This window comes from Mizuhopecten yessoensis, unplaced genomic scaffold (assembly GCF_002113885.1).
Source record: "Mizuhopecten yessoensis strain PY_sf001 unplaced genomic scaffold, ASM211388v2 scaffold9501, whole genome shotgun sequence".
NCBI lineage: Eukaryota > Metazoa > Mollusca > Bivalvia > Pectinida > Pectinidae > Mizuhopecten > Mizuhopecten yessoensis.
Window position 1 is genome coordinate 464,780 of NW_018408079.1, and position 14,743 is coordinate 479,522.

General features: G+C 37.4%; 1 protein-coding gene across 1 annotated transcript in view; it reads right to left on the bottom strand.

Annotated features, from left to right (window-relative positions):
• Window positions 1–4,048: 4,048 nt before the first annotated feature.
• Window positions 4,049–14,743, bottom strand: part of LOC110458203 — a 28,465-nt gene continuing 17,770 nt past the window's right edge. The window contains exons 17-23 of the mRNA XM_021509806.1: window positions 14,104–14,303; window positions 13,492–13,744; window positions 12,230–12,315; window positions 10,271–11,586; window positions 8,375–8,496; window positions 6,151–7,230; window positions 4,049–4,936 (exon numbers count right to left, since the gene is read on the bottom strand). Coding sequence (XP_021365481.1) covers window positions 4,674–4,936; window positions 6,151–7,230; window positions 8,375–8,496; window positions 10,271–11,586; window positions 12,230–12,315; window positions 13,492–13,744; window positions 14,104–14,303 — 3,320 coding nt within the window. The 3' untranslated portion in view covers window positions 4,049–4,673. The remainder of the gene's footprint in view (window positions 4,937–6,150; window positions 7,231–8,374; window positions 8,497–10,270; window positions 11,587–12,229; window positions 12,316–13,491; window positions 13,745–14,103; window positions 14,304–14,743) is intronic.

Below are 14,743 nucleotides of genomic sequence, written 5' to 3' on the forward strand. Positions count from 1 at the left end.
AAAAAAAAGGTGATTGTGCCCGTTCATTTCCTTTCCTATGTGATATAAATTATATGGTAAATTAATCATAATTAACAACTTCGAAACATCGACGAGTATTTTCTATATCGTAATATCACTGTCACTAACGTCAGGTGTAACATCGTATTTATTACACTATGGCAGTGTATTTTATTGTTTTTTTTTACTGTTCTACTAGAGAGTATTTATTCGTGACATATGTGCGATACAATGTATGTAACTATATTAATCCAGTTATCATTACCTGTAACGTACGTCATTGAAAGTTATACTATTGTTATGCTTGCACTGTATCGGAACCTTACGATGTTGGTGTATTGCAGTGTAAAATGCTGTCTCGTATTATATGTCATTTTGAAGTACTGCACGATTAATGAATATTATTGTATACATGTATCATTGTAAATTTGTAATATACTGTACTATTTGTATGTCTACTCGCCGATGTGTGTTACACAAGGAATAAAACAATCTGAATCTATCTGAGACATACTACCAATTAAGTATTGAAGGTTAAGAGAAGCAATGACCCAGGTATACAAGTCTTGACTAAGACATACTACCAACTAAGTACAGAAGGTTAAGAGAAGCAATGACCCAGGTATACAAGCCGTGACACAGTACCTATTACCACCAAAACATACAAGACTAAAAGAAACGATAATACAGTATATACACAGCGACACAATACGTTCAAAAATATTTTCATCCCGCCTTTGTTGGCTATCATATGTGCTGTAGTATTCAAGTGAGGTTGAGTTTACTCAGATGTGCTTGAGTTAAGCTGCATCAAGTTTTTCCTGATTGCGGTGAATAAAATGTCCTAGATGTAAAAAAAAAACGTTTTACAAGATAAATAGGGACTTTGTAAAACTTTGGTTAGAAACATATCTCGCTCCTAGAAAGATGTATACGAATCAAATTATCTCCCAAAATAAAAGGCAAACAGTGGCATAAGTGATTATATATAGTGTTAAAACTCATATCGGAACTGGATTGCAGTTGGCTGCTTATTCAATAATTGGCGGAAAGATATGACAATTTCTGCCTGAGATATGTACTATAGAGCTTGTTTGAGTAAACTGATCAGATTCAAGATGTTTCATTCACAATAAAAAAAATATTAAATGAAAAAAAAAAAGCAACTGCTATGGTGAGAACACATTCCCAATCCCTTTTTAGCGGTTTTGCGAGTTTGTCCTTGTTCTTAAATCGAGTTGATACAGATTGCTCTATTTGCTTGGTTGAAATGATTATTTTCTTTAACAGTCTCTTATTCTTTAATAATATTTCGTTGGTATTTAAGCTTTACTTTATTTTACAACAATCATAAAACAAGTCTTGTTAACTGTTGTTGGCCCGATTGGTAGCACGCAGGATGTCTTAACAGATTTTAGTTTTTGTTTTGTCTAGCTCATGTGTATTTCCTATCTGTAATTTTCGTACCTGTGTAATATATATTAGCCGATCACGAGTTGTGTGACGTCCGTCCCGTGATCTTTGTAGGTTCATTCTCGAAATCTAAGGGTCCCATTCTCGATATGTACATCTTTTCTACACCCTTTTAATTTATCACGACAAAATCGAAGGCTCTTTCCGTGAAACTTTGTGGATGATATACAAGAAGGTAAGTCTGACTGATCAGATTAATCGCGCGACGGCGCGCGTAGGTGAAATCGACATGCTTTTACGTTGAAAATAGCTCCTTTGTAGACTTTGAAAAGCCAGGTATAAGCCTAGCGATTGGTCAGGTTTGTATACGTCTGCCAAAAGACGGGACGGGACGTATTATGTTATCACGTTGGAGGGCGGGTGGCTGGACACCGGGTGCTCTTGGTGTCCGCTCGATATCTTCTTATTAACTTTTAACAGATTAAATTCAAACTTCACAAGAAGTTTTATTACCATAACAGCTCAGACAAGTTCGATAACCCTGAATATCCGACGGTAACTTACGGAGTTGAGGCCCTTTACCACTTTCCGAAACAGTGACCGCTCGATATCTCGAGTTATTGATTACGGATTAACTTCAAACTTCAATAGAAGGTTCATTACCATATTAGCTCGGACAAGTTTGATAACCGTAATATAGGACTGCAATTTACAGAGTTATGGCCTTTTATTCAATTTCCAAAAGGTTTTCAATAGATTAACGTCAAACCTCATAGGAAGGTTAACGTTCAATGCCATGATAGCTCTGACAAGCTCCATAACCACCATTGTCCAACTGTAATTTATGGCGTTATGGCCTTCATGTACAACCATACAGACCACTGCTCATTCAATGTATGGCAGGTGTACTATCTGCGGCCTTCGCTGTACCCTTGCTATACCTGTAACCAATCAAACAGCTTACCGTCTGCCTTCAAAGTACAGGATTTAAAGTTTATCTTTATAACAAAGACAGCACTATCATTCCAAGAGTCTTAGGTATATGCTAACATTAAAATACTTGCGTTGAAATTTGATCATGGAACGCCCTAAAAGTGGCAAATCGTCAGTGATTGACCAAATCACTGTCCACCGGACCAGCTCTTCTCCTTTCTCCACCAAATCCAGCAAAACGACATTTCTGCTGTTGTTGCTAGTGGTTGTACAACTCCTTTTGGTCTTTTTCCTTTTTGCAAATTGCTTCAAACATCATCCACATGGATTTTGCAAGGAAACCACTTCACCCCATCTGAACAGGCGAAAAACCTCACACTCCCTTTGCCTCACTTTATCAGTGATGCTGGCATACCTTCCTTTCTTTGGTTCATCAGCCTCCTCACATAGCTCCTCCCAGGGAACTGTAGGCTATTCTTGCCTTCCTCATTCTATAACCCGAGAGAATATTCGGGCATAGATTGGTTTGTATGATCTCTGGGAGACCAGTTTTTATCTTAAGTCCACACACTTCTCCAAACTTTAAGCTACATCAAGTATCAGTCCCTGGTGAACTGCTTCTCTTTTCAGATCTGCAAAATTTGATTTAGGGTCATTCTTTCATATATCTCCGCTTCTTATGTCTTCAAACTTTCAGTGTGTCAGCTAGTGCCCACAAAACCTTGTAAACTTACATTACACCCGGTTCAAAGCGATACTAGTGAAACATGCTTTTATCTTCCAAGGCATTTGCTGATCTGCCCCTCAATACCTTCAGGTGTAGTCATGGTGACTGCTGACAGTATGAGAGGTCAGGTCAGGCAAGGGAGTCTATCTTCCTTAAACCCTCCTTAACCTGGGTCTGCATCTAATTAATATTCTTGCCATCATCCAGGATTGCATTGAAGCAATTCTCCAAATGCTATATTGGATTGTCCACGATCATTGGTATCTCCTCCTGCTATATTGAGACCTTGAACTTTTCTGACCACTTTTCTCTCTTTATTAAACTTTTTCAAACAAAATAGGACACTGATCACTCTTTAGCATGTGGCACAGTGGTGAACTATCTAGTCACTTGTTACTGACTTGGCTGGAGGGAGAGCACTTTCATAACCAACTGTAGTCCTGAGTTTGAATCCTACCATAGGCAGTGTACGTACATTGTACATGTATAATAAAGGTATCAAATAAAAAGAAGAAAAGTGTTGTTTTAAATTGTTAATTGTGATATATTGAGTTCGTACAAATTGTATATACAATTATACACATATGTAAAAGATGTGGATTAAATAGGTTGCCTTACAAGCGTCAGCTGTAGGGAATTTCCCTTTAGCTCAGCGGTAGAGCATTGGGCTGAAGAGCCAATGGTCGCGGGTTCGAGCCCCAGCGACGGCACTATTTTTATCACTATTCCTCGTCCTATTACAAATTAGTGCTGTTGACCCTCCCCATTTAAGGTAGGAGAACCCTTGGCGGGGAGTCAAAGAACCTGGGTTGGTGTTTGAAAAAAGGGGAGAATAGTGTAAAAGATGTGGATTAATTAGGGTCAGCTGTAGGGAATTTCCCTTTAGCTTAGCGGTAGAGCATCGGGCTTGGGAGCCAATGGTCGCAGGTTCGAGCCCCAGCGACGGCACTTTCTTTATCACTATTCTTCGTCCTATTACACATACTTGGTATTGAATACAAAAAACAAATCACTTACTTTGTTCAATAGAATGAGTTTAGTTTTAATTCCACAAACATTTGCAGAAAATACAGTTGTTGGCATATAAAGAATTATAGAAGTTGATTGACTCTGCAGTATTTTTTCAGAAATTCAACTTTTTGTGGGTATTTCTGAAGAAAAAACATCTAAATCAGAATGACGATCAGCTATAAACATATGACAATTAAAGATTATGATCAAAGACACAGACCAATGTGCATAAATAATACTGTATTTTGCAAATCTTTCAACATATTGAATTGTTCACTTATTTCAAAAGTATTGACACCACGATCATAAAACAACAATTAACATGATTTTGGGGGGGAAATGTGGCAAAATGTTAGGAAACATATATCAACTACATGCAAAATATGATTTATGTCTGCTCACCCTTGTCTAGCATTAACTGTGAATATCTTATAGTATGGACTTCTTTCAAACATATAGTCCCTAACAGACTTTTTCATGCTGACTCAGCATGCTAGTCTAGTTTGACTGTATGTTATAGTTTCATGATCAGCTGTCTGGCTGGTTGCTAAAAAAAAACTTTGATATAATCTGATTATATGTTTCACTTTCAACTGTCTGGTTTGCCTGCTACATTTTCAACTGTCTGATTGTCTGCTGCACTTTCTATTGTCTGTTTTGTAATGACACTTTCTGCTGTCTGACTGGATGAAGCACTTGCTGCTGTCTGATTGGATGTTATACTTTCTGCTGTCGTCTGATTGGCTTGATTTTGATTGGTTGATGAAGGACTTTCTGCATTTTCACCGGTCCTTACTGGAGATGAGAATGGTAGGTTATTGGCATTGATGAGTAGGGTGACTGGAAACACACCTGAAATGAGAACAATAAGGATATCCATGTACACTACTTTTGAACAATTAAAGAAAACAATTAATTAAAAAAAAAAAGTAACTGGTTTTTCGGTCATTACACAATCAGTCTGGTACTTAATTTATTATTTCTTAATGAAATCAAATGTAAAGTTCAATATTTAATAATAATTATACCCAAAATGTATATAGCCCCCTATATAATTTGAAAATTAAATTACTCTACTAAAGTCTTAACAGCACATGAAAGAAATTATTCCTGCAGTGACAGTTATAAATATAGTAGTTCATATAAAAACACATACAAATCAGAACAGATGTATATTTATTCAGATGCATCTATGAATAAGGGATATAAATCTGGATCTTGTTAATTTCCCAAATTGAAATTCCAATAATTATATACAAATTATTTCAATATAAATAAATGTTAAGATTTTTATAAAGGAGAATTATGTCTTTGTGGCTTTAATTATGAAATTAGAATTAACCATGTTTCAGAATTCAAATCTTCACACTTAAGGCTTACATTAATTTCAAAGTATAATAGATGCAACATATTTAACATATATGTTGATCAGCTGTTAAAATACATTTCTCCCACAACCCTATAGGTTTCCTCACTCCCGATTCATTGGATAAACCTGCTAGGAGATGGTAAACATTTTTGGTTACCCACAAGTGGGTAACACCCTGGACATGATTTCATTGGTCAATTTTTTACTTATGACGTTATGTCACAATGCTTTGCGACGTCATCTTCCATTGTTACTTCATGATTCACGGAAATTGTTTCCTCCATCAGAATCTGACAAAGTGTATTTTCAAGGGAAACATATGGCTTTCCAGATAAAATATTAACGTTATGGGAGAATAAGGACCCCCAACTTGTGATGGTAGGTTATCATTTTTATCTAACTCTCGTTAGTTAATTTTCAAATTGTAAAAGACACTTGGTAAGCCTTGTGCCTTTATACAATTTGAAATTAACCAACTCGAGTTAGATAAACATGATAACCAACCAGGACTCATTGGGGGACCTCTATGTCACTTCCTACTGACTCAGCAACGAAGAATTTCTCTGTAACTCATCGGGTAGTGCACCTGACTAGTAAACAAGAGGTTCTGAGTTAGATCCCTACCATAGGCATTAAAACAACAATTAAAATGACCTCTGTTACACGCGCATGATGTGTAAACCTTTACTGTACTGACCTTCTTGGTTGGGAGCTCCAGGGGCCACCGGAGTAGAACTTTGGGCAAGCTGGTCGACAGGAATAGCAAACAACACATGACCTGCAAACTCGGGATGTGTAAATGGCATTGCCACATTGGAGGCCGACACTGTTGTCATGGGTGAAAGACCACCGATTGCAACAGGGCTCGACTTGAAGTGTACAGGATTTGATTTCTGGGGAGACGGAGTGCCCATTCCGGGGAATACAGTAAAAGGTCCTGTTGTTGTGGATGACTGCAGTCCTGTTCCCCAGGGAATGCTCACAGGAGTTGACTTAACAGGTCCTGCTGTCAAGGGTGTCTGTATTCCTGCCTCCTGTAGAACGGTTGTGGAATTTGACTGAACTGGTGTCACAGAATCTGTCGTCCTTTCATCAACTGTGCCCATATCTACACTGTTTCCGTTAGAATTTCCTGTCTTTTCAGTTCTCATTTTCTTGGGAACACTGGGTCCTGGAGAGTTTTGTTCAGAGGATTTCCTGGATGTTTCGTTGTTGTAGTTGATCCCTTGGAAGCTATTGTCCATATCTAGTGGTGTCACACCCTCTTGTGTCAGGGGTCTATCAACCACTGAGGTTAATTCAGAACCATTCACATCAACACAAGGTTTACCCTTCACAATTGGCTCTAGTTTCTCTTTTCCCACAACAGCACTATTATCACTTTGGTCCTGCATTCCACTGCTATTTTCAGAATTGTTAAGACTTTCGTCCTGTATGACATTATCTTGTCCTAAGATGTATGGACTAAATCCCCCCAGATTGGGAAGCTGACCTTGGCTCTGAACAGTTCCAGTCACACGCCGATTTTGAATCTTGTCTCTCATCAACCCTTGACCTGGACCCACCTGGTCATCTTCCCTCTGGTAGAAATTCTCAAGTTTCACTTCTACACTCATGTCCAATTTCTCAATGTGGACTTGTGGTTCAGGCATTGATGCCGGTAGAGGTTCCGGCATAACAACATTCACTTTTTGAGCGAGTCTGGAACTTTGGCGTGTTGGATGCAATCTTTTCTTCAGTGGCTTTGACTTTGTATTCAAATCATTCACAGAAATACCTACGAGTAAAAAATAAACCATGCATCAAGATCCAGTTCTATACTTAGTTTCCCCTATTCTTCAATCGCACTGCATACAGGGTGGTATCAAACCAGACAAGGGATAAAAGGGACCAACCGAACCTAAATAAGACAAACAGCGTTGGCTCTAGATCTATCCCTGGAACCAAGATGCATTTTGAAATACATATCTATCAAAATTATTAGTAAACAAGAGTTCCATAGGGCTGATTTTGCTAATTAATTTATTTTAAGTCACCACGGCTAGAAATAGTTTGAACTTTACAGATGACATACACCTCTTTACAAAATAAGTGGACAAACCGTTTGGACCAGGTGACATTGGCAAATATCTAGAGGACTATCAACGATTAAAGTATGCACTTAGATTGTATAACAGCCGTGTCAAACATTCAAGAAACATTAGGCAGAAAGTCCATTTGATTTGGTCCCCACCCTATCTTGCATAATATCTTTAACAGTGAAGACAACTTCTATCACAAGACTAATGTGAGATCTGAATCCTTACAGTGGTTAACGTTTCTTCCAAAGTTCGCTGCACTCTATCACTATTTTGGTAACAGGGCCTGTGGCTTTTGAATTTGGAAACTTGTTTTGCATTAAACAAATTGAAATAAGGAATTTTCCTTACCAGGGTATTTCTTTTTTCGTTTTACAAAGTATCAGCTAAAAGACTAAGACGTCCCTAGTTTTGAAATATTTGTATTTGAGATGTAAAGTATTGCAATCCATCTGAGTACAAGAAAAACATTTCAAAACAGGGAAACTTAAACAGAGTTTAAAATATTTTTTTTGTTATTTTCTTTTTGTTATTGCGCTTTTTTCAGTTGGGAATCAGGAAAAACTTTAACTCCAAAATGGCCCTAAAAAGCTCTGATATGAAGGTTTTGTGCGATAATGAACACCCCCCCAATATAAAATGTAAGTTTGGTGTTACATTAAGTACTTTCCTTGGCTACGTACTGTTGGTGTGACACAAGTTAGCCTTAAATTTGTGTGATGTTAGTTTGATGCTACTATTTGTGGCCAGTGATGGCTGATTTTTCGCCCAGTTACAGAGGAAATTATAATTACAATATTTCCAGTGATAACGACAGTATATCTAGTAGCTACGTATATATACCCTGCTCACGCAGCTCCTTGTTGAGGCGCTTGGCTACCATCCTCTTGCGTGTGATTTGCTGTCTGTGTTCCCTGTCCATTAACTGATGGCGATAGAAGAATTTACCGTTAGCACAAGGGTACCTGTAACATATTATTAATCAAACATCAGGATTAATGCAGTTTTTCTTACTTTCGATACATAGGGCAACTGGAAATAAAAAAGACCAGCTTTGGGACTGATAAATCCATATATCCTGTAGACAATTACCAATCATCAAGTGTAAGACTATCTGGGACTAGAACAATCTTCCACATCCTTGGGGGTAAGATTGGGGAATCTCAACTCTCGGGGGAAGATTCCAAAGTAACTATACACAAGGCTTGCAGAGTGTTTAGCAGCTTAAGAATCTTTCCCTGAGGAATGAGATTCCCCTATCTTACCTCAAGGGGAAGTGTTCCTTTATGAATTGGATTGAAATGGATTGAAATTGGGAATATATTCCCTTCCCTCCAATACCACAACCTCTGACATAAACAACACCAAAATAATAATTCAATTATTTATGTATGGAGCGCATAATCGCTGACAGTATATACACATCAAACTCGCTCAAATTTCTCACATTTCCGTACCTACATCATGAATTCACTTAAAACCATTCCATCAATTCTTTACGAGATTCGAAAAATTCTTATAAAGAAGGTGTACATTTCTTAATAAAAAACAAACCCCATGTGTACTGTCGGTGCGACTATCGCTGAATGACCCGACAGTCACATACTGCACACCCAGCACGTGCGATACCCGACTTCAATGCCCTCTATCAGAAGGTATGACACTGAAGGGAAAACAATTGTCGGTTTATTCTGTTCCATCAAACCCCGAAAATTATATCTTTTTGTTGTTTTGGGGGAAATAATGCACTTTTTAGCTAGGGGAAACAGCCTGTATTTGGGAGTAAAACTGAGCAAAATAATCACTGAGGGGGTAAATACTTCTTTTTCTCATATACTATTGACCCAGTAACATACACTTTACAGGCTCAATGCATCGTTGATGTGACATTCATGCATTGTGGACTGACATCATTGCATTTTTGACGTTGCATATATACCCCCCCTCCCCTTGTCAACACTTGGCTTCACGTGAGACAAGGAAATCTTGAAAAATCAAGGAAAAAGTATGGACACACCTATTCGAGGTAAGAAGAATAACAAAGTCATAACCACAGCTGACAAACCTTTGGGTTACAACATACCCGAAAGTGATACATGACATATCATCTTTCCATGATAAACTTATCAAAACTGCATAAAATTATTCCGTAATTCAGAAGGTAAAAGTCACATATGCAGTTTATTGTTTTGACACCTTGCGTTGACCTTGGTTTTAACATAAATAAGGTTTAAGTTTTAATAATGTCACCAATGAAAACAGGATAAAGGACAGAGTGATCAAAGCCCTTTTTAAAACTAGGCATACAACTATACACCTATGCAAACGTTCTCACGCTCAACTTAAGATTCTATGCTCAAGCCTGATTTCTTATTCCGTTGATAAATCAATAAAATCTTACATTTTGTGAATGATTTGGAAGAATGTTAGAGAGACTGTTAAGTTTTCACTTGACATTTGGCTGTGTCACGTGATCTAAGAAAGTTAGAAGAATGTATGTTTGAGCATATAGAATCCATTCTTGAGCATGAGCACAGTTTCATGAATATATGTCCAGGAAACAGTTGATAAGGTTTCCTGAACTTTTATTTTATTGCACTTTTGTTTAGAGAGGCTTTGCCTCTTCACAGGCTATGATGCTTTATATGAAGTTTGTTACCTGATAATTAAGTTTATGAAGAAATATGATATTTATGAAATATATTGTTCATTTCACAGTATCTGCTTCTGCCTTCTTACCTTTTCCTTTTCGTCTTTACCAGTGCACTTTTCACCTTGGCCGCGAAAGCATTTTCTCCCGCAGCCAGAAGGTCCCCCATATCAATGTCTGGTTCTGGCTGTGCTGGCCTACTTGCCAGGACTTTCTTCCGCTGGTTTATCCTCACTTTTTTACCTGATATTTGACTACTGAAACCTTGCTGACTTGTGATGTCACCAACCTGTACAGTAGATAACAAAGCTGGCCATGTAAACAGACCTTCAAACCGCTTCTGGAGCAGCTGGAAATCAGACGTACTTCTGATGTCACTCAGTGGGTCTTTCAGCGAGGTAGTTTCACTGCTATCCTTTGTGAAAGAGTTCTTGTATATATGCTTTGCTCCACGCACCACAGCAGCACTGGAGCTATTCTTGAATGAGTCCAGCACATTCTTTATCAGACTTTCATCTTCTTTCACTTCCTTGTATTGTGAAGGAATCGGTGAGGATCTCTTCCTAGTCAGATTTTGATAGTACTTATCATTATACATGGACCCTGCACTGGCTATGAGGAGCTGGCGCTGAACGAGAAGTCCAGCGAATCCCTCTAGGTTCTTCACTCCTGGGGGGAGCAACGGGATGTTACTCGGGGTAGGTGTTCCGTGTTTCTGTACAACAACAACCCTGGCGGGCTGTGCAGTAGCTCCTTGGCTAATAATGATACTGGCACTAGCCGAGGTTGTGCTAACAGGTACACTGCCAGTGCGTGACTGCGTTGACTTTGGTTCAATCCTGGAAACTGTTTTAACAACTGGTTGCCCAGGACCCACTAAAACAGAACCTGCTGAACTATGTTTCCGGCTTACCACTGTTTGTTTATAGAGTCCTTGTGAACCAGAGTGTGCTGCTGTTCTTAAATCTGTGATTTGAGGACTTGAAGTTGAAGTGTTTCCACTGACAGCAGCACTGGATTTCTGGATACTGGTCTGAGGTACAGATCCTTGTGGAGCGGTTGGTTTGACAATAGTCACAGTTTTCCCACCTTTTGATCCAGAACCTCTATCCCCACTTGAGAGTTGAGGAACTCCCTTGGTTACAGACACTGTAAGCCCCTGTAGTGAATCCACTGCCTTCGTAACAGCTTCTGGAGCAGGCCGTGGCCCTTGAATAGCATTACCTGAAGAGATGACCTTTTGACCTTGAAGGCAATTTGATGCAAGCTGTGCTCTCATGGATGCTGGCATTGGTGGGAAAAGTTTCTTCAACATTATGAAGTTATCCTTCTCTGATTGAGACATCTGGTTTTCTGGTTTTCTCTGGGCATTTTGCAAAGCCTTGTGACCATTGACTTCAAGGGCCTGGGCAACAGGAAACAAAAGGATACTCAATATTATCTCCTTGAATTTATCCTAACTGGTCTTGAAGGATTTATCTTCCATAACCTAACTGTTCAAAACGTCTTTATAGGATTCAGGTATTTTCACAGGCAGAAGTAATGTCACAACTTGATCAAGATACAGGATATACACAAGGCTTGTTCATGGGTTCATTACATACCATTGTAATCTAACTACAAAAGCCTCATTTCATACAATACAGAAGAACATTGAATCAGACACAAGAGTAATACAATTTTCTATAAAACTTGTTTAGCTCAGAGTTACAAATATTGAAGCACAACTTATGATGTAGTTTCCACCATTGTAATTCAGTGACTCTGGATCTCAGGTAGCAAACTGAACATTTATATATTTTATTACAGATATTTTATATCGGCATATGAACTTATTGTAGGTCTGAAACTTATTCAAGACACAACACATATGGGTCTTCATTTAATGTGGCAGATAAAATGTGTTTATTGAGCCAATGTATACTTAAAGCACACTTGTGGATACATTTCCATGCATGCAATAAACTGCTCTATTTCTAACTTCAATATCTGATGCAGCTTATGTACAATGTATGGTATACTATTATACCATCTGTTGTGTTACTTACCGACAACATCAGAGTTGTAGATACAGAGGTGAGCTGTGCGACATTCTCGGGAGTTTCTTTTCTTGGAGGTTTTCCATAGGGGTGGACTGATAGCAAAGACATAAACAATTCACTCTGCTGACAACTGATTAAATCTTTTAAAGAGTAAAGTTTGATTTTTTCCTGTAGACATTTAGATTGCCACATGGATTTTGTAATAATATTCTTCAAATGGAATCTTTGCTGGTGACTGACAGACTAGACCAATTTTTACAGATAAAACCCAGCCTTTTTATATTACACAACAACCTTCTAGATAACTGTCTAAGGCTATGACCTGGCAAAGCTTTTGCTGTACAGGAGACATCTAATGATCTATACTCATGTTTTGATAGGTCTCTGGTTGTATACACATAAACACAAATTAAAAAATCTTGCACAATGTCAAAGATAATTTGACAGTTAAGTGACAGTCATTCATTTATATACTTGTTGAATTTTTCTTTTGCAAATTTGAAGCATATATTAATGTCAAACCATCGAAAAAATATCTGAGATTACAGTAGTTCATTTACTGTAAAAAGAGTATAATGTAAAATTAATTTACTGTAATTGTAAAATACTGTAAGTGTATAATATATAAAGTTCATTTTCTGTAAGTGTGTAATATATACAACCATAGTTCATTTACTTTTAAGTGTATAATATATAAAGTTAATTTATTGTAAGTGTGTAATATATACAACCATAGTTCATTTACTGTAAGTGTATAATATATAAAGTTCATTTACTGTAAGTGTATAATATATAAAGTTCATTTACTGTAAGTGTATAATATATAGTTCATTAACTGTAACTGTATAATATATAAAGTTCATTTACTGTAAGTGTATAATATACAAAGTTCATTTACTGTAAGTGTATAATATATAAAGTTCATTTACTGTAAGTGTTTAATATATAAAGTTCATTATACAATTCATATTCATATACAACCATAGTTCATTTACTATAAGTGTATAATATATACAACCATAGTTCATTTACTATAAGTGTATAATATATAAAGTTCATTTACTGTAAGTGTATAATATATAAAGTTCATTTACTGTAAGTGTATATTTCCCCTTTTGAAAGCATATAGTTAAATTATTAGAAGTATAAGCATATACTGCTAGTTCATTCACTTGAGTATATAAATAACTTATACTGGGAACATATAATTAATTCACTAAGAGCATATACGTATAGTTCACTTTTTGGAAGCTTTTTAGTTTACTTACATATATAAGACTTTTTGGGACGACCTGCACCGGTACGAGTAACCATGAAAGACATGTAGTTTCTCATCTGGACAATGTCAGCCATTTTGTTTTCAATGAGACGATCCTTGTCAAATCGACGTACACGTTTTTTGTAAGCTGCACTTCCACTTTCCTTGAACTTTTTTGTTATGGCGAGCATCTCAGAAACCGTTACAGAGGAAGGGTCTTTATCCCTGAACAGGCCATCCATTTCTAACTGCTGTTTTTTGTTCTTTAGAATAATAAAAAAATGAGCACAGATTATTTTCTTCTTCTAGCTATAGTAAGAACATGTTTATCCATCTCAAAAAATGAAATCTTATCTAATATTTAGTGATTAAGATTTAAGAACATAATACTTAAAAACATGCCTCAGCTGTTTGCTTACAAACTAGAAAATGTCTGTAAGCCCCCGTCGCCATGTGGAATAAATTCAGTGTTTGATGTTCTATAAATAGTTGCTAAGTGTTTACATTGAATCGGAACGCAACGCGACAGAACGGGGCGGACATGGGCAACACTATATGCCCCCCCACCCCCCCCAACCGATTTTATGGCGGGGGCATAAAAATAACTTCAGAAACAACCTACCAATTTACCAAAGGGTACAAACTCTTTGGCGGTTCTGGAGGGTATGAGCATTTTGTCCTGTGAGGTGGTGCTCTTACTCATCGTTTTCTCTAAATGGTCGACCACCAGTCTCTTCAGCTGCATCTTACGCTGCCACAGCTGTTGCATGTTACGGGTCGTGTACCTGTAGCTCAGGGGCGGACGGGGTACCACAATGTCACCTGGGGGAGAAGGCATTGCAGTTAAACATCAAAATAGCAAACAAGAGGCCCAATGGGCCTGCATCTCTCCTTGTATAAACCTCACAACTGTAACCTAAAAAGTGGACTAAAATAAAGCTACTGGCAAAATATCAGTGTCTTGACTCAAAGTCATTCTAAAGAACCCTTCGGGCCAGGTGATCTAAAAATGGGAGAAATCAGAATCACATGTTTACTTTGAAACATTTTCTATAAGCTGGTAAATATAGAGTGTATGGAGGGTCATATATTGTGATGTGTGGTGTTTCAATGAATGACCAATATGATTTTTACTTTGTTACCATCATCATATAAATCAGATGACTTATGAATGTATGCAAGATATGAATGATCTAAATTGTGTATAATGGACAAACAAACAAGAAACTTTAACAGTGCAGATACTGTATACCTGGAAATGT